This window comes from Xylona heveae (assembly GCF_001619985.1).
Source record: "Xylona heveae TC161 unplaced genomic scaffold L228scaffold_6, whole genome shotgun sequence".
Classification (NCBI taxonomy): Eukaryota; Fungi; Ascomycota; class Xylonomycetes; order Xylonales; family Xylonaceae; genus Xylona; species Xylona heveae.
The window spans coordinates 1,440,847-1,462,308 of record NW_017264198.1 but is presented as its reverse complement, the minus strand read 5'-3'; the positions used below and the strand labels follow the sequence as shown (position 1 = coordinate 1,462,308).

At 49.1% G+C, this 21,462-nt stretch overlaps 6 protein-coding genes across 6 annotated transcripts; 3 read left to right on the top strand and 3 right to left on the bottom strand.

Annotated features, from left to right (window-relative positions):
• Positions 1 to 41: 41 nt before the first annotated feature.
• On the bottom strand, positions 42 to 2,458 carry L228DRAFT_248124 (UTP--glucose-1-phosphate uridylyltransferase). The gene is made up of 3 exons (XM_018332789.1): positions 2,338 to 2,458; positions 1,920 to 2,065; positions 42 to 1,650 (listed from the first exon to the last, which is right to left on the bottom strand). The coding sequence occupies exons 2-3, from the start codon at positions 2,031 to 2,033 to the stop codon at positions 187 to 189; spliced, it is 1,578 nt and encodes a 525-aa protein (XP_018187994.1). The 5' UTR covers positions 2,034 to 2,065; positions 2,338 to 2,458; the 3' UTR covers positions 42 to 186.
• A 2,488-nt stretch (positions 2,459 to 4,946) lies between these two features.
• On the bottom strand, positions 4,947 to 6,039 carry L228DRAFT_268902 (DNA-directed RNA polymerase III subunit Rpc34; the record flags this gene model as incomplete). The annotated part of the gene is made up of 2 exons (XM_018335207.1): positions 4,947 to 5,721; positions 5,786 to 6,039. The coding sequence occupies 2 exons, from the start codon at positions 6,037 to 6,039 to the stop codon at positions 4,947 to 4,949; spliced, it is 1,029 nt and encodes a 342-aa protein (XP_018187993.1).
• A 1,132-nt stretch (positions 6,040 to 7,171) lies between these two features.
• Positions 7,172 to 9,876, top strand: L228DRAFT_248122 (glycoside hydrolase family 15 protein). Its single transcript, XM_018332788.1, has 5 exons — positions 7,172 to 7,622; positions 7,687 to 7,766; positions 7,820 to 9,435; positions 9,496 to 9,560; positions 9,610 to 9,876. Exons 1-5 carry the CDS (start codon positions 7,557 to 7,559, stop codon positions 9,805 to 9,807), a joined length of 2,025 nt encoding a protein of 674 aa, XP_018187992.1. The 5' UTR covers positions 7,172 to 7,556; the 3' UTR covers positions 9,808 to 9,876.
• A 1,223-nt stretch (positions 9,877 to 11,099) lies between these two features.
• Positions 11,100 to 12,344, top strand: L228DRAFT_211082 (DNA-lyase; the record flags this gene model as incomplete). The annotated part of the gene is made up of 4 exons (XM_018329882.1): positions 11,100 to 11,215; positions 11,270 to 11,404; positions 11,478 to 11,700; positions 11,784 to 12,344. Coding segments are annotated over 4 exons (1,035 nt in total), but the record flags the coding sequence as incomplete, so codon positions are not given.
• A 297-nt stretch (positions 12,345 to 12,641) lies between these two features.
• L228DRAFT_239401 (hypothetical protein) lies at positions 12,642 to 16,572 on the top strand (the record flags this gene model as incomplete). The annotated part of the gene is made up of 3 exons (XM_018331142.1): positions 12,642 to 13,631; positions 13,769 to 14,228; positions 14,279 to 16,572. 3 exons carry the CDS (start codon positions 12,642 to 12,644, stop codon positions 16,570 to 16,572), a joined length of 3,744 nt encoding a protein of 1,247 aa, XP_018187990.1.
• Positions 16,573 to 18,842: 2,270 nt separating this feature from the next.
• L228DRAFT_239400 (hypothetical protein) lies at positions 18,843 to 21,002 on the bottom strand (the record flags this gene model as incomplete). The annotated part of the gene is made up of 1 exon (XM_018331141.1): positions 18,843 to 21,002. One exon carries the CDS (start codon positions 21,000 to 21,002, stop codon positions 18,843 to 18,845), a length of 2,160 nt encoding a protein of 719 aa, XP_018187989.1.
• Between the last annotated feature and the right edge of the window lie 460 nt (positions 21,003 to 21,462).

Sequence of the window (21,462 nt, the reverse complement as noted above, 5' to 3'; positions counted from 1 at the left end):
GGCCAAAGACAGGTATGTCCCTAAGCCCTGTCCGTTACCGTAGCCCTTTCAAACCCCGCGCCAGCGGTTGCAAGTAAACCAACAGCTGCTCGTGAGAACCAGATAATTGGTATGTGACACGTCACAGCCACTTGGCTACATTGACAACCTTTATGAGAGAGACAGAAACAAAAAAAGACGACGCATTTAGTGCTCCAAGAGTCTCAAGCTACCCTGGACGACAACGTTCTCAAGGACGGATCCCGGGGGAACATCGATCGTGCTGCCCTCAGTAGCAACAATGATGACGGTACCCTTCATGGTGACATTGCTACCGAGGTTGACGGCACCGGTAATGGTCAAGTGGTCGAGCTCGACAATCTTGGGGATGCTGGGGATGTGCTTCTGGAAGTCGCTGACCTTCTTGAAGTCGTTGCCGAGCTTGATCAAGGGAGCAGGACCGAAACGGTTGGGGTCAATGACGAGCTGACCGTGCTGAAGAGTGTAGAGGTCAGACTTGACGAGCATAAGGTCGGAGCAGGTCTTGACGGGCAAGAAGCGGCGACGGGGCACGTTGACACCGTGGGCGTTGCCAAAGTGGCGGATAGCGGCACCGACAGCAGTCTCGAGCTGGACAATGGAGAGATCCGACTCGCCCTTCTTGTCGGCGGGGATGGACTTGTTGTTGGGGATAATCTCCATCTCGAGCTCATTGTTCTCAACAACACGCTTGATAGCCTTGGCGTTGAGCCAGATGTTGTTGGTGTTGAAGTACTTGAACTTCTTAATCGACTTGAACTCGTTGACGTGCTCCTTGGCCACCTGGGCAATCTCAAGAAGACGGACAGAGTCCTCGTAGTCGATAATGGTACCACCCTTGACGTCGGCCTTGGTCTTGTCGGTCAACTCCATAATGTACTCAGCCTTGGACTCAACCATGTGCTGCAGAATGCGGAGGTCGACGACAGCGCCGAGGTTGTCAGCGTTGGAGAGGAAAATAATCTCAACACCACGCTCAATGAGCTGGTCGAGAATGCCAGAGTTGTACAGAGACTCAAAGACGTCACCGTGGCCAGGGGGGTACCAGTCAGAGATCTGGGAGTCGTAGCTCTTGGGAGCGGGGAGGAGGGAGTCCTTCAAGACACGGGGGTACCGCGACTGGTTGAAGGTCATGATGTCAACATTGTGACCCTCGTACTTCTTGATGATGTTCTTGGTGTCGGAGTCGGTGTTGAACGAGTTCATCAAGATGAAGGGAACGTTGACATTGTAGGTGCGGTTGAGGTACTCAATCTGGCGGACAGAGAGGTCAAGGAACGACATGCCGTCACGGACCTCAATGACGGACTTGGGGCCGACGCAACCCATCGAGGTACCAAGACCACCGTTGAGCTTCAAGACGGCAAGCTTGTTGAGGAACTCAACAGCATTGCCCTCGGGAAGAGTGTTGTAGTCCTGGACCTGCTGGGGGTTAGGGGGAGCGATGCGGTCCCAAGAAACCTGGTTGCCCTTGGCCTTGTCGTTGAGGTAGCGGCGGAAGAGAGCAAAGAAGTTGTCCATCTCAGTCTCAAAACGCTTCTTCTCCTCGGGGTCCTTGACGGTGTCGGTGAGCGCGTTCAGAGCATTGCGCATCTGGCTGGCAGCAACGCTGGTCGAGGTGTTCTCAAAGGCCTGTTTACGCTCCATGATTAGCTTTCTTGATGGTTGAGAGAGGAAGCGTGATGGGATTGCGAGGCTCGGCAGTGTTGACAAAACAACAAGTCCAGATCTGCGTCAGAAGCGGAGCGCCCGCCATGTCCGGCAAGGTCCTTTTCTAAGCGGTCCGCAAAGACCGTATCCATCTCGTTGAAATCCAACAGTGCATGTCTCTGAGACACGTCTCCTGCAGGAGTGTGGCTCGTGGAAATTGATTGAATGAGGGAATTTTCGCAGGTACATACCATGTGAGACTGGGACTTCCCGTGGTGCTTCTTGGGGAAAGCGCCATCAGCACCGTTGGAGGGCTTCAGGTGCTGAGGGAGAGCCTCCTTGAGCTTGGAAGTGACGTCGGCCATTATTTCAAATATTAAATTGTAAAATAAAGTATCTGCTGCGAGAGAAAACAGTCAGTGTCAATGTCCAGATGGTTTTGCAAAACTCCGTTTGGTAAACGCCTGAGAATGTTGTTTGTGGGGGATCGGACAGGATCTTAAGAACAGCTGTCGGGAAACAAGCTTCAGAGTCCGATTGATGCCAGACACCTTCCAAGGAAACCGGGCATCAAGACTCACGCCCTTTTCACCCCAAGAAGTTCAATGGTGCGCGGGGACACTCTTGGCAGGCAATTGAAAAACGGAGCAATGGAGGCAGTTAACTTACTATCGAAAAAGAAAACAAGGTTAAGACAAGATCTGTCGTCTCAACCAAAGAGAAGATGGAAAGAGAATGAATACGCTTGGAGATGAAAAGTATGGGAAAACCGAGTTGCTCAACGGAGGAGGAAGTGGTCCTTTAAAAGGTTCAGATTGGGGGCAACAGATGGTCTGGAAGGGGGGTCAATGGTAATGGTTGGCTTAGCAGCTACTTGGGTAACTTAGTAGTAGGAAGTTTTGGAGTGGTACAGTAATAGCACGGAGGTACTCGCCGCGGTGTAGAGTAGCAAGAGTAGTAGTAGCAGGGCAGATCGGGTTGTGCGTTTTGACCGGGGGGTTGCGAATATAGTAGGCGACCGGGGGACGAAATAGAATGGTTTTGGGCCGTCGGCTAACTAAAGGGGGAACCACAGCTTGTAATCCGAAGGGGGAACGTGCAAGAAGGGGAATCAGCTAAGGCCCAAAGGAGCTTGGTGGGCCACGATGTCGACTCTGAGTGGAGAAAAACGCACGATGGATGGGGCTCATGGAGGGGGCAATCAATCAGTTCTGCCAGAAGAAGCCCATGAGGGGCCCATTTGGCCACATCCACGAGTTTCCCGATTCTGTAAAGTACCCTACCAGGAACCTCTCTCCCTGTCTCTCTCAACCCTTGTCACTCTACTTCTGGTGATACCCCTGAAATAGGGGATCGACTGTAACAATATCAACAATAATAATGCCGGACCACGTTTGATGGCTTGCACGTAGCCTTTGGCCGGAGCCGTACCCTGAACCAGGTACAGCAATCCTTTGACATCTGGGCCGATGGAATTTTTTTTGATTTCTCTCTTCGTCATCGGCAATCAAGGACCCTGATGCCCCTCTCTACTCTAGAACAGAGTACAGAGTGTACCTCCGTACTTTGCACTTTTTTGGATCCCAGGTTCCTCCCGGGGGCTCAGTCTCGAACGAAATTTTCGTGCAGGTGCAATAACGTCGTTCTTACCGAATTCTCATCATTCTTCAATTCTTCCCGTTGATTCGATCCATGTTTGGCTTCCAGACCGCCAACCTGAATAAATGCAACGTATCGTGATCTGCACCACTCGGTCGAGCCCCCCCCCCCCGCCAACTCTCCTGAACCAACCTCAATAGAGTAGAACAGCACCCACCACTGAGTTCGGGAATCCCCCGAACGCCCTTTCGATCTAGGCGGGTTGCCTCCGCGACGGCTTTCCCTACCGACGTTGAGTCGAGCTCCGCTCCGTGCCAATATCGTGAGACTAGTAGAGAATCAGGTAATTGCAATATTAAATCCTGACCTCTAGCGGAAAATCATGAATGGTGTTGAACTTCGCTTGAGACCAAAAACCGCCCGTTGCTATATTAAGCATCTAGTTACAATTGTCAGGTTTCTCAGCACCTCCGTAGTCTTGCACTGCACGCTCGGTACCAAAGAAAATCTCCATTTGACACCACACAAGGAGAATATTTAATCTCAGTATAAGGCCAATTCTGCACCAATTGTGCGGTCTGATCTCATCAAATTTAAATTTCACCAAGCTTCACTTCATGTTCAGGCACGTCATTGTCTTTCAATTTTGACCCTTTGTAGTCCAAGTTTTTGTACTTTGTAGTCCAAGTTTTTGTAAGGCCAATTAAGCCTCAATGCAACGCCCGCGTATGCTCGTATGCGAGAGATGGCAAGATATTGATACTTCTGATCCCTTGTTGGGTCGAGACACAAGAAAAGTTTTAGCTGCAGAACCATGGCGAGAGTAGTAGTCAATTTTGCCCCTCCAACTCTCTGCGTTTCATCGAAGCATCCATTAACTTATTATTAACTTAAAGTCAGCCTAACAAATAAGCGATATCTGCCCCCGGCCGTCTCTCCGTCAAGGTCCATCGGCCACTGCCCGATACCCCTGGCCTAGGATTCTGTTGACATTGGTAATCTATCCATGCGGCTGCTGCTCCATGCATGATCCGCCCCAATGCCGGCCACAGGGAGCTGGAACATCATGCACTTTAAATTACTGCCAAAGCCGTGTATTTATTTCTTTTGCCTAATTGGGACACCGTGGGCACGTTTACTGTGCGCCACGGGAGAGCCACAAGCCACGAGACATGTTCGGTTCCAAAATGGGAAGTCATTCTTTTGGCCAAGGTTGCAGGTAAAGACGAGAAGCCATGCTCAGCCGATTGTCAAACTTTTATTTTCTCTGCACGCCTTTCATACCACGTGAAGCCTCTCTGCCTCTCATGATTGAGCCATTTGGCAGAGTATGCACAAGCTGAGAGTAGTCTGATCGGCACAGATCCAATTTCCGGGATGATCAGGGGCCCGTAAGTAATACTCTAAAACCGAGCCGATATCAACCGTGCACGATGCCCCCTTCCCAGACACAGCACACAGCCACACCCTTTCCGGATTTTGATTGAGCAACTACGGAGTTACCTTGGTCCCCTGCCGAATCTGGGAATACCCTATAATTTGACTAAGGTAAAATAAGATGGAGAATAAAGTAGACCCTTCCCGAAACTCCTGCGCTTATGCGTGAGATGCAACAGCCTAGCAATGACAATAACCGCGAACGCCCAAACAGAGTATATGATGGCGGGTCAATGCAGATCCTATACGTCTAACCATGTCTTGAAATATTCACAGTTGCTTGCGCTTACGGGTCCACCTTCCTCGCAAAGATTGAAGACCGGGCATCTCCCGCAAGGTGCTTCTGTGAGCCCATTCCCAACGCCCTCTTCGTCGTCCCCAATCGGACGCCTCACAGCCTTGAATCCAATACCGCCCATGACTTTTTCAATGCGTCCGTCATAGTATAGTATGTCGAGCAATTGCCGGATTTGAGACTCTTCCAACGGCACTGGCGTGAGCCCAGATCCCCTCACCCATTTGCTGATTTCTGACGCGGTGGGGTAATCCATGTGTCCTGGTGGCATTGGGAGTAAAGTGTCCCGAACATTTAAAGGCGCTTTCTTTTCTTGTAAATCCTTGTTCCTCATTTCTTCCGCTTGGGTCTTGCTCATCTTGTCCTTTTTGCTAGCCGTAGGGCGGACACGGACGAAACTTTTGGAAAAGATATATTTCTCTATTTGTGCCGACATTTGTTCGATGAATTCAACGTCCAATTCACCATCGGTGAACCAAGGGCCTCCAGTAGTGTCGTCCGCCGGTTGCAGAGTTGATAGAATGAAGTACTTGCGTGTGGGGTATTTGACATTAACCATAGATTTGATCATATTTCGGCCTTCAAGGCTCTTGAGGCATCGTAATTGAACGGTCTGGTGAAGATTTGTGCGCGCCTTCAGCGTTCGGGTCCAGATACCCTCGCGCCCTGCTGATTCAATATGATTATAGACCAGGGCTTCATCCGCAGAGAGATTCTTGTACCTATCAACGAAAAAATACATTAGCGTCACTGTGGCTACCAGTGTGGTGATTTAGCCTCCCTTACTTTGCGGCATCCTCTTCTCGAACCACCTTCCATACGATGGAAGTATCCGTTTGGAGAAGCTTGAAACGCCCCTCATTGGTGAGGATTTGAATGCATTGCATAAGATCATTTGCATCCTTTGTCGGCACGACTCCCAGAGCTGAAAGCTCAACCTGGTTATATAAATGGTCCGGATTTTCTGAACAACGGAGATATAGGGCCGTCTTGGCCTTTTCGATCATGGCGGCATGCGAGCCGCTCGACGAGGACGGCATGGTGAAGCGCAAAGTATTAAGTCCCCCGTCCCTAATCTGGAGACTGCCAACTGCCTCCGGCAAATCGAGCAAATAAATCGCTGCACGGTCGCAAACTGAGCTCTTCTTCTGTGGCAGATTTGTAGCGGCAGAGGCAAAATAATGATGCTTCAAGGCGAAGCGAACTAAACCTTTTAAAGTCAAGCGTGGGCGGTGAGAACCTACAGAACCGGGGAAATCCTCAGAGGGCACAAGCCTGCAAATCACCCACCTAATATACGGAGTACAGCAAATTTTATGTAACTTGATGCATGGTGGTAATTCGAATAATAATTGTGTAATGATTTTCGATTCTGGTACGGATGTACTGTACCACAGTTAATCAAGAACACTTGACTATTACCGCTGCTTATATGAGTATTTGTTGCAGTATAACACGATTCAAATTCTTATTTTATCATTCTATTATTTTATTTTTTCTATGGCCAATTATGCACGTCCAATCAAATGTAGAGGATAAATAGACTTGTTTGATTAAGAACAGTATTACTCTCATCACTTTGTTCATTGTCTTTGAAAAATATAGTGTCTGGCTTATATGACAGGATGATACACTACGGCTACTACGACACTTAATTTCCGTGGTCCTTTTCTCATACAGATCATCAATTGAAGATTGCATGGCAGAGCGTACAAAACCAACATTACTGCATTGAAAATAATTTGTGTTTTTTTTTTTTTTTGTTATGAAGGAAGAACTGGTTCAGCCCATCACATTGTTAATCAGCCTTAGGACCGAGGAAACCGGCACAGTGTAAATGTGATAATGACAGGACCAATATTTACCCATGCAGTCCAGCAAGACTATGCCAGTGGAGGACAGAGGGTTTACGAGTCTAAGTGGCTCTCGACCATTTGCTTCTGTCAGGTAGGCTTGGACATGGGTCTCGGGATATCATTCGCCAATGGCATGGTGATCTACTGTACTTTCCCCCAAGTACCTTTACCCCAGAATCAAGTGACCATCAAGCGGGGAAGGGACTCTAGCAATGACGTCGCACAACATCCCACCTACGTACCCCCATGAACGTCCTTAAGGTAGGTCCTAGGTAATTCCGCACGGCCAATTCATGATAATTAATCATCCTGACCGCGTGCGCTTGAGCTCAAAGACGATGCTGCCGCAAGCTACTCCCTAGCTACAATGGTCTCTAGGCTGCCCTTCGTCACAAATGAAGTAGTGTCCTTGGACCAGCATAGAGGGCGCCCTGCTACACTAGAATTGGGGCGGGGCCCCTCAGCCCTGGCCCAGCAGCTCCCTATGCTCCCTCTCTGGTCAATTTGAGGGGATATTAAGCTCTCGGCAGTAATCCCCTTAGCAGCGAAGCTCATAAATACCTAGCTATTCCCTTCTTATCGCCCCGAGTGAAAGGCTTTCATTCCCTTGTGCTTTGCTTCCATTGAATGAGCAGAATCAGTCTCTACTTGGCCTCAATCCATACTTGCATCCCGTTAAAGAATTCCTTAGAAGCACCACGATGGAAGACCATACTCCAAATAAATATGATGCCACTGGCCTTCGAGGCCCAATGGGTTACATGCCTGTATGTCGAGAAGATGTTGACATCAACTAACATTATCTGGAGTAATTGCTTATGGAACGTGCAGATTGAAAACTATGGCCTCATTGGAAATCTACGTACCTGTGCCCTTGTTGCTGTTGACGGCAGCATTGATCATATGTGCTGGTAATGATCAACTCTCGCAATCGAATGCATGCAGAAGCTCACAATGTGTTCAGGCCAGAATTTGATTCACCTTCAATCTTCTGTCGCCTCATTGATAAGGATAAGGGAGGACACTTTATGATCTCGCCGGAGCCAGGCCTTAACCCTACGACTAAACAGGAATACCTCCCGAATAGCAACGTTTTGCAAACTAGATGGATACACGAAGCAGGTTGCGTCAATTTGACAGATTACTTTCCGAGACCGAGATCTGCCTCGAGGCCCACTCCCTTAACTGGGAAATCTTTGTTCGAATCCCTCAGCCTGAAAAGTGAGTTGAAAAGATGGCTTGTCAGGAGAGTCGAGTGTATCCGAGGCGAGCTGAATGTCAATGTCGAGCTCTTTCCTGCGTTCAATTATGCGCAAGATGAACATATTACGGAATTGGTCGACGGTGAAAAAGGTGATCCTCAGAGGGGACCTACTGTCCTCTTGAAGAGTCGCCTTGGCCGCATGCGCCTTGACTGTACAATTGATGGAGGAGAACACGACGATTCCCTGAGACCGGTGGTCAAATTCAAATTGGAAAAGCGGGAAGGCTTCCTCGGCAAGGGTGTAGTGGCCAAAGTTCTGCTGCATGAGGGACAAACCGTCTCCTTCGTGTTCCGCGAAGATGAACCCGAGGTCGCGCTGGAATCACTCAGTCAGAAGCAGCTTGATCGAGTACAGCAGGATACTCAGAGCTATTGGCACCATTGGATTGCCAAGAGTAAATATAAAGGACGTTGCCGAGAAATAGTCAATCGGAGTCTGATGGTGCTCAAGCTCCTGACTTATGAGCCCACTGGGGCCATTATTGCTGCACCGACCTTTTCCCTGCCCGAAGACTTTGGTGGAACCAGAAATTGGGATTATCGCTATTGCTGGGTCCGGGATTCATCCTTTACTATATATGCTCTCCTTCGTATGGGCTTCACAGAAGAAGCAGAGGCTTATATGACCTTCTTGAGTGACCGCTTACGCTATTCACGCGCCCCGGATGGTGGTCTGCCCATCATGTTTTCTATCCGTGGCGACACCCAGTTAGAGGAGATCGAATTGTGCCATTTGGATGGTTACAGAGGAAGCAAGCCTGTCCGCATTGGCAACGGGGCTGCCTTCCACAAACAATTAGACATCTATGGGGAGATGATGGACAGTATCTACCTTTATAACAAGTACGGTAAACCTGTTTCATGGGACCAATGGGTCGCCGTGCGGGAAATTACGGACTACATTGCAGGCATCTGGCGTGAACCCGATAATTCAATCTGGGAGGTTCGCGGTCAGCTTGAAAACTTTGTCTACTCTAAAATAATGCTTTGGGTGGCTTTTGACCGAGCTTTGCGACTGGCTGACAAGCGGTCATTTCCATGCCCTCACAGATTCGAATGGCTCGCCATCCGGGATGAGATCTACGAGGATATCATGAAGCATGGCTTCAATAAAGACATGAATTGTCTCATCCAAAGCTACGAGAGCAATGAGGTGCTCGACTCCGCTGTCTTGATTGCACCGCTTGTCTTCTTCATGGCTCCAAACGACCCCCGTTTCCTTGGAACTATAGACCAGATACTCAAACCTCCGGAGAAGGGTGGTCTAACTAGTGCAGGTTTAGTCTATAGATACAATCATCTATTGAGCAATGACGGTAAGCTGAAACTGATCGGGCATAATGTTGATGGCTTTCACTGAAACATTTCTTCACTAGGCGTTGGCGGCGCTGAAGGCGCCTTTAGCATGTGCACTTTTTGGCTCGTTGAAGCTTTGACTAGGGTAAGTATCCATCGCATTAGAAGGGTTCATTCAGGCTAAATATCTATAGGCGGGTGCTTATGATCGGCAATACCTTGTCAAAGCGGAGTCGCTTTTCGAGAGTATGCTTTCTTTCTCAAACCATCTCAGCATGTATTCGGAGGAAATTGCAAAGTCTGGAGAGCAGCTTGGAAACACTCCGCAGGCTTTTAGCCATATTGCGTTGATCAGCGCTGCGTTCAATCTTGACAGAACCACAGGAGGTTAGTCTCGCGTCCAAAAGCATCATCGAGGATGTCAAGATTGTTTCTTTACTAAGAGCGTCATTTACTGGGGCTATCTAAATTTTTTGGATCTATATATAATGAAATTACACCTAAACACGTTATAAGAAATGTAGATTATCACATTTTAATTTTCTTGAACTCTGCAGCCTGAAGTGATTTCGCCTTATAAATGTCATGACGCTTAAACTAATATGTGATGTCATTGATGTGCTTCCTCTACTCTGTATCGATAAACAAATGTGTACCCGACTTTCTCGGCTCTAGGGGGCACGTACCGACTCTTACAACGCGATTTAAATGAGTTGGATTGTTGACCACACAGGCGGCCAACGAACAGTATTCCTAGACATGTTTACGTTGCGGGCTTGAACTCACTGATGCCAGGAAGAAGAAACGCGCAGAGGCGCACTCAGGCGTTGGCACCGTCTTCTTCAAGCCTGTCCTCCGCGCCAGACGATTCCGAATTTGCGGCCGACGACAGTGATACGACCGCGCCCGCTGTCCGGAATGTGAGGGAAACTCATGCTCCTGAGCAACAAGAAGTTACTCAATCTCTGAATACTGCCTCAAACAAACGTAGACTGGATTCTAAGAAACTGTCTCCGGTCAAACGGGTGAAGAAATCTGTCAATTCTGCGACCACCAATTCCACCGAACCTTTAGGTGAACAAGGCCAAGATCTTGCGAGGTTAAGTAGAACTAGGGCGACAAAATCCAGAGATAAAGCGGAAACCGACGTGTTTGAGGAACAACAAGTAGCCCTGCCCAGGGGAAGGCGACGAACGGAAACCGATAAGGCAGCACATGTGGCCAAGAAGGAAGAGGAAGACGAGGATTTTCAAACAACTGCTGATACTCTCACAACAAAATCCGTAAAAGGCACGAAGAGAATTAAAAAGGAATTGGAAGACGGAAGGGAATCCAATACACAGCGGGTACGGAATACACAGCAGGAAGAAGTCGTCGAAAACGAACACAAGGAAAACGATAAACCAAAACCTCCGAAACGGAAAAGAAAGACAAAGGAAGAAAAGGAAGCAGAAGCAATGCCCCTAGCGGGGCGAGCTGTTGGTCTAAAGTTGTTTATTGGAGCCCATGTCAGCGCAGCCAAAGGTTGGCGGAATCAATCTTGACTTTCGAAAGTATAATGTCAGTCTGCTAAATAATCTTTCCTCTAGGGGTTCACAATTCGATCACAAATTGCGTGCACATTGGGTAACTATGATCAGTCTTGCTTAATCGCCTTTCTCATGCTGACTCTAAGAATAGTGGAAATGCCTTTGCCCTGTTTCTAAAGTCACAGCGGAAATGGGAGAGCCCGCCCCTGCAGGAGGAACATGTCTCTCAATTCAAATCGTTCTGCAAAGACCACAAATTCGACGCAGAAAGGTAACCTAGGATCTTCTAACTTAATCTATCCAATCCTTTTACTAACTTTACCAGGCACATCGTTCCTCACGGCTCATACCTTGTCAACCTTGCGCAAGCAGATACCGCAAAAGCGAAACAGGCTTATGAATCATTTCTAGATGATGTGAAACGCTGCGAGGCTCTGGGCATCAAACTCTACAACTTTCAGTAAGTCGAGGGTCCTGCGAGTGCCAAGTCGTCTTTTTTATTTATAGCGAATTATTACCATTAACATGTCTAGCCCTGGTAATACCGGCCCTTCACCAAGACCGGAAGCCATAGCTCGTATAGCAGGTCAGCTCAATCGGGTCCATCAGAACTCTTCTGGCGTTGTCACTTTGCTCGAGACCATGGCTGGTGGGGGCAACGTTATTGGCTCAACTTTTGAGGACTTGAGGGACATCATCGCCTTGATAGATGACAAAAGTCGTGTGGGTGTGTGCTTAGATACATGCCACATATTTGTGAGTAGCGAAATGTCAATTCTATATCCAATTCCCATAATCATAACTCAAGCTTTCGGGGATCACCGCTAATCGAGGCACAGGCTGCCGGCTACGAGGTTCGTGATAAGACCGCCTTTGAAGGTACCATGTCATCATTTGCCGATATTATTGGCCTGAAGTATCTACGTGCAGTGCATCTGAATGATAGCAAGGCTCCATTTGGTTCGCATCGCGACCTGCATGCTAATATTGGCACTGGTTTTCTTGGCTTGCGAAGCTTTCACTACATTATGAATTCGCCGTTGTTCCATAATATGCCGATGGTGCTGGAAACGCCCATTAGTGCAAAAGATAGTTCTGGCAAGGAAATCGAAGACAAGGGCATTTGGGCACGAGAAATCAAAACGTTAGAGAGCTTAATAGATATGGACATGGATGGAAATGAATTCCGGGATATGGAAGAGCGGTTATGGAAATCAGGATCGGACGAGAGAGCAAGAATCCAAGCACAGGTGGACAAGAAGCTTGAGAAGGACAAGCTTAAAGCAGTGAAGAGTAGCAAGGCCGGCAAATCGAAGCCAGTCGCACGACGAAAAACGGCCAAACAACAAGCCGAAAGCAGTGATAGCGAGCTGAGCCCCAATGACAGCTCCGAAAATTAAACACAGATCCCGGATTGTCACCCTAGCACACCTGCCTCTTCTCAGCTGAATGTGAGAATTTATGGTGAAATCTCGGCCCAACTTGGGTGTGTGTTGCTGGCCAACTTGGTTGTTATCGTTATCGCGTTGTCTGTGTGTTCTGATGACTAAGCATTGTTTACCAACAAACCCCGAGGGGGGTCGCATAACTGTCGATCAACTTATGTCGCACCTTGTACATCTAGCAAACACCATCACTTCGACCACCAAATCTCGACGTAGTGAGACGGCAGAGCGCTCGAGATCAAGGCCGTCAAAATGGCGGGTGCAGAGGATCTCATCAATTTCGACGTTATTGAGACGCAGAAGGAGAACATTCAGTCGCTACCAGGAGGCCGTTCCGCTCGAGCTTTGGCCTCAATATTTTCACCACCGCCGCAAGGAAAGCAGTCGAACACAAATCCCTCAGATACCCGAAGTATCAATGATTCGATACGAGAAGAATTCGAACAAGAACTTCTGTTGATAGCAGAGTCGGACGACCCGCTAGATATCTACGATCGCTATGTCAAATGGACCTTGGACGCATATCCGTCCGCACAAGCAACACCACAGTCTCAGCTATTGCCGCTGCTGGAGCGTGCTACAAAGGCTTTTCTTGCATCTCCGCACTACAAGAATGATCCGCGCTACCTGAAGCTCTGGCTGCATTACATTCGCCTATTTTCAGATTCGCCGCGGGAAACGTTTGCGTTTTTGGCTCGCCACGGCATTGGAGAAAGCCTTGCACTATTTTATGAAGAATTTGCTGCTTGGCTAGAACGTGCTGGGCGGTGGACGCAGGCAGAGGAAGTCTTTACGCTCGGCATTGAACGTGAGGCTAGGCCAGCCGAGAGACTTTTGCGCAAGTTTGGAGAATTTCAGCGCCGGTTCGAGTCTCGGCCCCAAAACGACAACGAGCCGTCATCACCAGCCTTACCGACTGTTCGGCCAGCATTGGCAGCGAAGATAGACCCTTTTGCTTCTACAGCTCCTGGGCCAGTAGATCCACAGGCGGGTCAACCGCCAGCATTATCCAGCGGTAGTTCGCGACCAAAGGCTAGCCGACAGAAAATGACAATTTTCTCAGATGGTGATGCACCTGCCCCAGTGACATCTGAAGTCGGAGCAAAGGGTTGGGAGAACATTGGGACATTGGCGCACCGGAAGAAGGAGAATGTCATGGAGCCACGGCCGTGGGCTGGAGAGACGCTGAAAGCAGGTCGAAGGAACCCTGGAGTTCCCAAAATGCCCATATTCAGAGACGAGGTTGGTGGCCCTGTGTAGTCATAGCACAGTCCCCTTTCCTCCCAGTTTCTTATTTTTTTTTCTTTAACTGCTTTCTTACTCTTTGTATCTACGATCACAGGACTAATTCTGGTACTCTACTGGTTGATTATATTTAGTCGGAATCTCAAGCGCAATTACATACACAGAATGTTTTGCCACCAGCACCAAGCAGTCAGCAGGAGACGATTAACCCAAGGACAGGGAAGATTGAAAGGGTATTTGTGAATTTAGAGGCTGTATATCCGAACCGAGACGATCCCGCGGAAGAGTACTGTTTTGATGAGCTGAGGGCACTTCATCGGGGCTGGCTTTCTGTTGACTGGAGGGCTGAAAACCTGAAGCTGGCGGAACAAGAAATGCATGAGGCAGAGCAAGAAATGCGTGAAGCGGAGCAAAATCAAACAGTCAGTGAAGCTGACCTTGCACCAATCGAAGAACCCGAGCCTCCGGCTTCTGTAGAGAAGGAGAATATTGAGGTGTTCCGGGATATTGGGGCCCAGGAAGAGCAAGATGAGAGAATCCAGCAAGAGAGCCACAAACCCAAGGTTTTGGAGGTGAAAGGCGAGACTCAAACAAGTAGGTTTCAGAATCTGTTTGCCAAAGGGCCTAGGCTAACTGTATGATAGTCCGAACGAATCTTGATTCACCTACAAAGTCTAAACCGAAGCGAAAGGTCAATGCAGAGCCAACCATGACATTGCATACCAAAGCTGCCACGGATGAGATATACAGCATGTTCAACCAACCGCTGAAATCAGCAAAAGTTGACGAAGAAGAGGATAATAGTGCTGACGATACGAGTGATGGTGACGACGACGATGACGATTACACTAGTGCTGGGGAAAGCACCTTTACCGGCAGGACGTTTACTCGCAGTGAAGCGGGAGATGACGATCACGACGATGAGGAGGACAACAATGATGCGGAGAGCAATGCTGACAATGAAAGCGATGGTGAAGATGCTACTGCATGGTCCGATTTCACAGCTAGCAAGCATGTCCCGATGACGAATGAAGAAGAAGCTTCTGAACAAGATGAGAATGGCGATGAAGAAGCCAGAAGTGAGCCAGATTCGGTGAGAGAAGATGACACGAATGATAGTATTGGGCTTGCTACACCACGACAAGCAGAGGGACAGAACAACAAGTTTGTTCCTCTGCCGCCGGCGGGGTATGAACATCCAGTGGGCTCGTACCGCGATGTTGCCCAGCTGCCGCAGAACCGCTTACCATTCATGACGCCTATAGTTGAGAAGACGGAGTCATCCATTGCACCTGTCACCGTCAAGGAGGAGAAGGATTATTTCAATTCAAAGACACCCTCGAAGAATGCTGTTGCGGAAGAATCTATCGCTGACGTCGAAGAAGATCTTTTGGGCAGTCCGATCGAGGAGAAGATTGGAAAATTGGAGGTGGACGATGCAAAGATCCCACAGCCGGACCTTCCAAGACCAGCAAAAAAGACAACAGACAATGTTGGTTCAAAGCGTGGTAACTTGATGCGAAGCGCGGCGCCGGCCAATGAAGAGATTCCCAAAGGACCAATAATCAATGACACGCTCTGCAATCCTATTGACGACCATATCCGAAAGACTGTCTTCGAGCACTTGCGGCCGCCTCTCTCCTCCTACGACGGGTTCAGCGAGAGTGACGAGAAGAATGGAAAGGGATCCGAGATTCGAAAATTCATCAAGGCCCAGGGAAAGACGACCAAGGGCAACAGCGACAAGACCAGCTCAAGCCAATTAACGGGGCCTGTACTCCAATTTGAGGGCTCCGAACGAGAATACACTGTCAAGCGCGAGCTCGGTCAAGGAGCATTTGCACCGGTATACCTGGCCCAAGCCAGTTCTCCAGAAGATGACGACGATCAACAAGACGAAAACGGACCCGCCGTGATGGGCAAAGGCAAGTTTGGAATCGAACGACGTCAACTCGAAGCCATCAAGATGGAAGACCCGCCATCCGCATGGGAGTTCTACATTATGCGACAAGCCAAGCGCCGACTGGGCGTGTCTCGGGCCGCAGAATCCGTTGTGCACGCCTACGAAATGCACTTGTTTGCCGACGAAGGCTATCTCGTCGAGGAATACAGAGACCAAGGCACTCTTCTCGACCTCGTCAACCTCGCCAAAGCCGACGCCCCCGCCGGCGGCGTCATGGACGAAGCCGTCGTCATGTTCTTCACCGTCGAGCTCCTCCGCACCGTCGAAGGCCTGCACGAGCGGGGCATCCTGCACGGCGACCTCAAAGCCGACAACTGCCTCGTGCGCTTCGACCCTGTCCAGGGCCCTAGTTCCTCCAGTTCCTCTTATACTGGCGTTGCTACTGGTTCCGGTTCTAGTTCCAGCTCCGGTTCCAGCTCCGCCGGCGAATGGACACCCCACTACAACCGCGACGGCACAGGCGGCTGGAACGCCAAAGGTCTCGCGCTCATCGATTTCGGCCGCGGCATCGACATGAAAGTCTTCCCGCCCGACGTGCAGTTCGTCGCCGACTGGAAAGCGGGACCCCAGGACTGCGCCGAGATGCGCGACATGCGGCCCTGGACGTACCAGATTGACTACCACGGCATCGCGGGCGTGGTGCATTCCATGCTCTTTGGCAAATACATCGATACCCTTGCCGCCCCCGAGCAGCGCGGCGTCTCCCTCGGCTCGGGCGCAACCCGCACCTACCGTCTCCGCGAGCCGTTTAAGCGCTATTGGAATACAGAGATCTGGACCGCCTTGTTCGATCTCCTCCTGAATCCCCTCCATCATGTCCAGGCAGAGGAGGGTGCGAAATTGCCCGTCCTCAGGGGCATGCGTGGAGTGCGCGCCCAGATGGAGGACTGGTTGGAGGCGAATGCGGAAAGGGGGATCGGGCTGAAGAATCATCTGAGGCGGTTGGAGGAGAAGTGTCGTGAGCGGAGGCGTTGATTTGTCGTGTTGTCTTTTTTCTTTTTTCTTGTTGTCTTGTTGTGGTGCCTTTTTTCTCTCTCCAAATGTCCATCACTCGGGTTTAAATTTGTTGTTGTCGGTTCGTGTTTATTGTCAACAGGAGGGTTTCATGTGTTGTAGGGACTTGATATCTTGCTAAACAGGCGTTGAGGCGCGTACTCCCTCTTGTCATGACCAGCTGGGGTTTCCTGGGTTAAGTTCTGTATATGTCTGGTTTGAGTTTGCTGGTAGATTTAATTCCGTGACTTGTTTTTTTACGTCATTGGCAAGAAATCTGAAAGGGTATGTAGTGAATCAGTTGAGTTGTATTTTATAGATTTTTATTTTTAATTCCGTTTGAGTTTTACTTCCTTGGGTTCAATTCCATTGAGTTCACTCAAGTTCATTAGAGTTTAATCAAGGCCAAGTTCATTTACAGTCAATTTCATTCAGATTAACCCAAAATCGAATCAACTCAATTCATCTAACTTTGATTTGATTCATTTCATTTCATTGACATATGTAACACCGTAGGATCCGTAATCATCCCAATTGATAGCAAGTAACCACAGAGTAAAGGCTGATAACGATGATGACGATGATAATGAAAGCAATGATGCACCACCACCACTACAACAACGATAATGATAATGGTAATGGTGATGATAATGATGATAATGATAATGCAATAAAATAAAGTAAAGATGGTCAAGCAAGTAAGGCGAATCAAGCAAGACCGCATCGACATAGAACCGGGGAGACGGGGGAAGAAAAAAATATAAAAGACGTATTAAAAGTTTAAATAAAAGAGAAAAGAGAAAAAACGAAAGGGGGGAAGAAGAAAAGAAAGAAATTGAGCATCTTTCATAGCCCCTTGATCACTCTTCTCTTTTCTTCTCTTGTCTATCAGCCTTTTCATATTCCTGATTCCTGCTCGAGTGAAGTGACCTGCACTTCAAACGGGCGGAAAAATGGAAAACGGGCGGAAAAAATGAGTTCACTTTACCTGTCGAAAGAACAGGTCAACTCAGCAAGAGAGAGATGAACTTGGAGAAGAACAGAAGAAGGGATGATGAGGAGCGAGACAAAGTGGAGTAAAGAACCCGGAAACGAAAGCAAACCCGGAAAGAAAAGATGAAAGGGCGAGACAGAAGGGGATGAATATCGCTGGCCAGCAGAGAGAGAGAGAGAGAGAGAGAGAGAGAGAGAGAGAGAGTATGTATGTCAGAAAAGAGGAATGAGTAAATAGAAAAGAAAAGAGCAAAGAGTTAAGCGGTATGAGAAATGAAAAGGGGGAAAAATGGGGATAATAAATGAAAAGGGGGAGGAAAAAGGCTAATGGATAAAAAGCTAATGCGCTATGCAGTATGCGATATGCGATATGCGATATGCGATATCCAGGCGACATGGATACGCAATTCGAACCATAAAGACATGAGTATGCATCTAACGCCAGTGGAGATGAGAGGGTGATTGCAATTGGTGGTCAAATGCTAATAGATTGTTCGAGATCCTATCATATGCAGTATGGCAATATGCCAGCGCCGAAGACTATGATTGCAAAGTAGAAAAGGCGCACACTATGACAGAAATGCATAGACACAAGTGAAAGTCGATGACAATGAGAGTAGACTTTAGTATCGTCATTTTGTTAAAAGTGACTTGAAATGCATAGCGAGTAGTCAGAGAATGCTTGCAAATCGCAATTCAGCAGTTATGAGAAAAATAAATGATTCATTCTGTCGTCGTAATGTCGTTACATGATAATTTCCCTCTGAGGGTTGTGATCTGATGACCAGTAGATTTGCGTGAAACAGTAGATGTAAAACAGGTAGCAGGTCTTGTCAAGGTATCCGCCATCCGCCTTACGCGCCCCTTTAGATCCTAATAGAATCGCAGTCTTAAACGGCTGATTAGATTGCAAGGGAAAAACTCAAGTTTCCAAGCGCCAGTAAAGTATGCTGATGAAAAGATGAAGATGAAGATGAGATGTTCATGACCGCAACCGCATTGAAATCTGAGGAGATTGAAAAAAGTCATGGATGGAAAGATTGGTGCAGGAGTACATTGAGGGAAATTTTGTTTCGTCATAATTCTTCGTGATACCATGTGTGCATGCAGTTTTGGAGTGTAGGTCGTATCGTAAATCGAGTAACACGTCGCGTCGTATGTAGATTTAAAAGAAAAAAAAGCAAATACAGTCCAGAAGTCAAACACCGTTTTGACTCCCGTACTTCGAATGGACAGATGGTGATAGGACATATTCCCAATTACAACAGGCGGTCTTTGCGGCGCAAAACGCTCTCGTCCCGGTAGTCGTCCAAACGTTGTTGAATTGAAGGAGTTTGGGGGACGTGGTAAGTGGCCAAGTCAGGAAGCGTGGTCGAAGACGAAAGCACGGGCTTCTGATAGCCGCCAAACGGTGAGCCGAGGCGCTGGATTCGATCGCGGTGCGAATGCAAAGCCGGAGTGCTATCAAAAGAGGCCGAGTATCCAAACGCCGCGTCGTCGAGTCTGTCATACAGGGGAGGCGGCGTGGCTAAGCTGTAGTGTCGGCCAGCACTACCGACATCCCCAAGACTGAATCCTCGGCTGCGCACGCGCCTATGGCTAATCTCGGCCGGAGCTCCAAACAATTCATCGACAAAGTCATGGTGGTCGTCGCTCTCCTTGGGGCTCATCTCTCGCTCCCGCTCGAGCTGACGCCGAGCGCGTCGGCGGGTAAGGCTCGGATATGAAAGCGGTTCTTGCAATTGAGGTGTCATAGGGGAGCGGGCCTCCTGGCTCTGGCTCCAGTAGCTATTCGTAGTAGCAGTTTCAGAGTCCGTCTGTGGAGCAGACTCGGTCCTTGGAGGCGACGGCCGCACGTAATCGTCGTGATAGGTACGCAGGGGCTCGCGTTTATGATATTTGTCGTGGAATGGAGAGCCAAGCCGAGGGAATGTGTTTGAGCCATTCAAGCCACCGATTCCGAGACCAAGGGAAAGTGCCTGTCGTTGCTTAACTGGCAACGTGGCCGAGATTGGAGCCCGTTGGAACCACCCATTATCTTCAGCCTCCGGGAAACTGCGGTCATTGTCCTCTTGGGCAAACTGAAGGAGTGGATTGCCAGGTTGCATCATTGTCGACGTGCTGGTGCTCAATGACATGTTCATGTCACGTGTGCCAAAAGCCGGCCGTTCTTCAAATCCTCCAAAGGGAGTCGAAAAGCGAGAGGAGCGAGACTGCGAGCGAGACTGGTGGAAAGGCGAAGGACTTCGAGAGTGGAGCAAACGTTGATAGTGAGTCGAAAGCGTCGGCTTCCGCTTGCACAGCTCTCGGAGTCTCTTTCTGGTGGCCGACTCGGAGCTAGGCCATTTCGAGATGGGCTTTCTGTTGGTTTGAGAGGCCCCAGTAGGCGTGTTGCTTCCACTGCGCGAAGGTTTGATCGTGTCGGGAGAATCGCTTGGAGTGATTGCATGTACTTCATCATCGTTATCATCATGAACGTCTCTAAGAACCTGCTTGCCATTACCGTCAAGCGAGAAACCCATCGGAGAAACGGGCGTTGCAATAGCAGCCGCGGCAGCATACTTTGAGGTACGCCAGCTCTGCTTTGCTTCTCTCGCGACTCGATGACAGACGCCCAAGGGTGGGGTGCAGCCTGGCAGCATCTTGAATGGGGTCATAGTAGGGTCCTGGAGATAGAGCAAATATGTAGCCCACAAATGACTGTCCATTTCGGCAGTCCAATGTGAGTGTTTGCGCTTCTTTGAACGTTCATGACTAGTTTGGAAAACGTCATCCGAAGTGGCATCAGCAGCACTAGCATGGATGATGCGACTCTTTCCTTTGCGTGCAGATCTCAAGCCAAAGGGATCGGGGATATCACTTTCAGGGCTGGTGCAGCTGCCGCCGGTAGATGGAAGAGAGGCAGAGCTAGTGAGTGAAGACTCTGAAGAATCAGAAAGGCCCGAACAAGCCGAGCTGGGTCGACTGATGCTCTCTCCAGGGCTTGGCTCTGCCTTTTGGCCCCAGAACACGCGGTCCTTGCTTGCATGGACATCGTCAAAACCCGTCTGGATTTGAGCAAGCGGCGTCCTTGGGGTAGACATGTGGCGACGAGGAGGCACTGGAGCAAGATATCCCTCCTGTGGTTCTGGTTCGGGGGACACGTTGCCTGAATACGGGTGACTTAAAGCTGGCTCCGAAGTTTCGATTGTGGGGATAGGGACATCCTGAGGCTTCGTCGGCAAAGAAAACGGCTCATACGAAGAAATTGATAGATTTGCCCTGGGTCTTCTGCGAATGCGATACCGTGGAGGCGATGGCTGTCGAGGCTCCTCGGATTCCAATGTCCTCTCAGGTGTCTTGGGAGGTTGACCCTCCGTATAGTGAAAGGTGAAATTGCGAGGAAGCGTAATGGATAGTTTGGGGCGCACGGGCGGCATGATGGCGACAAGGTTTTATAAGGTTGTCGTGGCCTGCAAAAGAACAAACGCGCGCGCGGACGAACTCCTTGATACGCGCTAGTACCTTCCCTCAATCGAGGGGTTGCAGCAGTAGGGCTCCACGCAAGGAGGTCACGGAGCGAGAGGAGTAAAGAGCCGACCCAAACAACTTTGGTCCAAGAGCTCGTGTAGAGAGCAGTTGCAAGTCGATAGTTGCAGATAGGATAAGCTGCAAACCCCACTCTAGAAGGGGTGTTGTGGTGATGTCGCGATGCCGCGAACCAAGTCCGTTCGAAAAGGTTGGTTGACTGAAGAAATTATGCGCGTCCAAACACAAGGGAAAAGATCGCGCGCAACAGTATTTGAAACTCTGCTATCACCCTTTCCTCTGGTGACTTTTTCCTTATCCCATAAATGACAGATGCGTCGCGCTCGTTGAAGGCGATCGAATTGACGATGA

Coding starts and splice junctions, on each gene's coding strand:
- L228DRAFT_248124 (XM_018332789.1), bottom strand. CDS start 2,033: ATGGCCGACGTCACTTCCAAGCTCAAGGAGGCTCTCCCTCAGCACCTG. Junction 1,651..1,919: donor GGAAGTCCCAGTCTCACATG/GTATGTACCTGC, acceptor GAGCGTAAACAG/GCCTTTGAGAACACCTCGAC.
- L228DRAFT_248122 (XM_018332788.1), top strand. CDS start 7,557: ATGGAAGACCATACTCCAAATAAATATGATGCCACTGGCCTTCGAGGC. Junction 7,767..7,819: donor AGCATTGATCATATGTGCTG/GTAATGATCAAC, acceptor CAATGTGTTCAG/GCCAGAATTTGATTCACCTT. Junction 9,561..9,609: donor TCGTTGAAGCTTTGACTAGG/GTAAGTATCCAT, acceptor AAATATCTATAG/GCGGGTGCTTATGATCGGCA.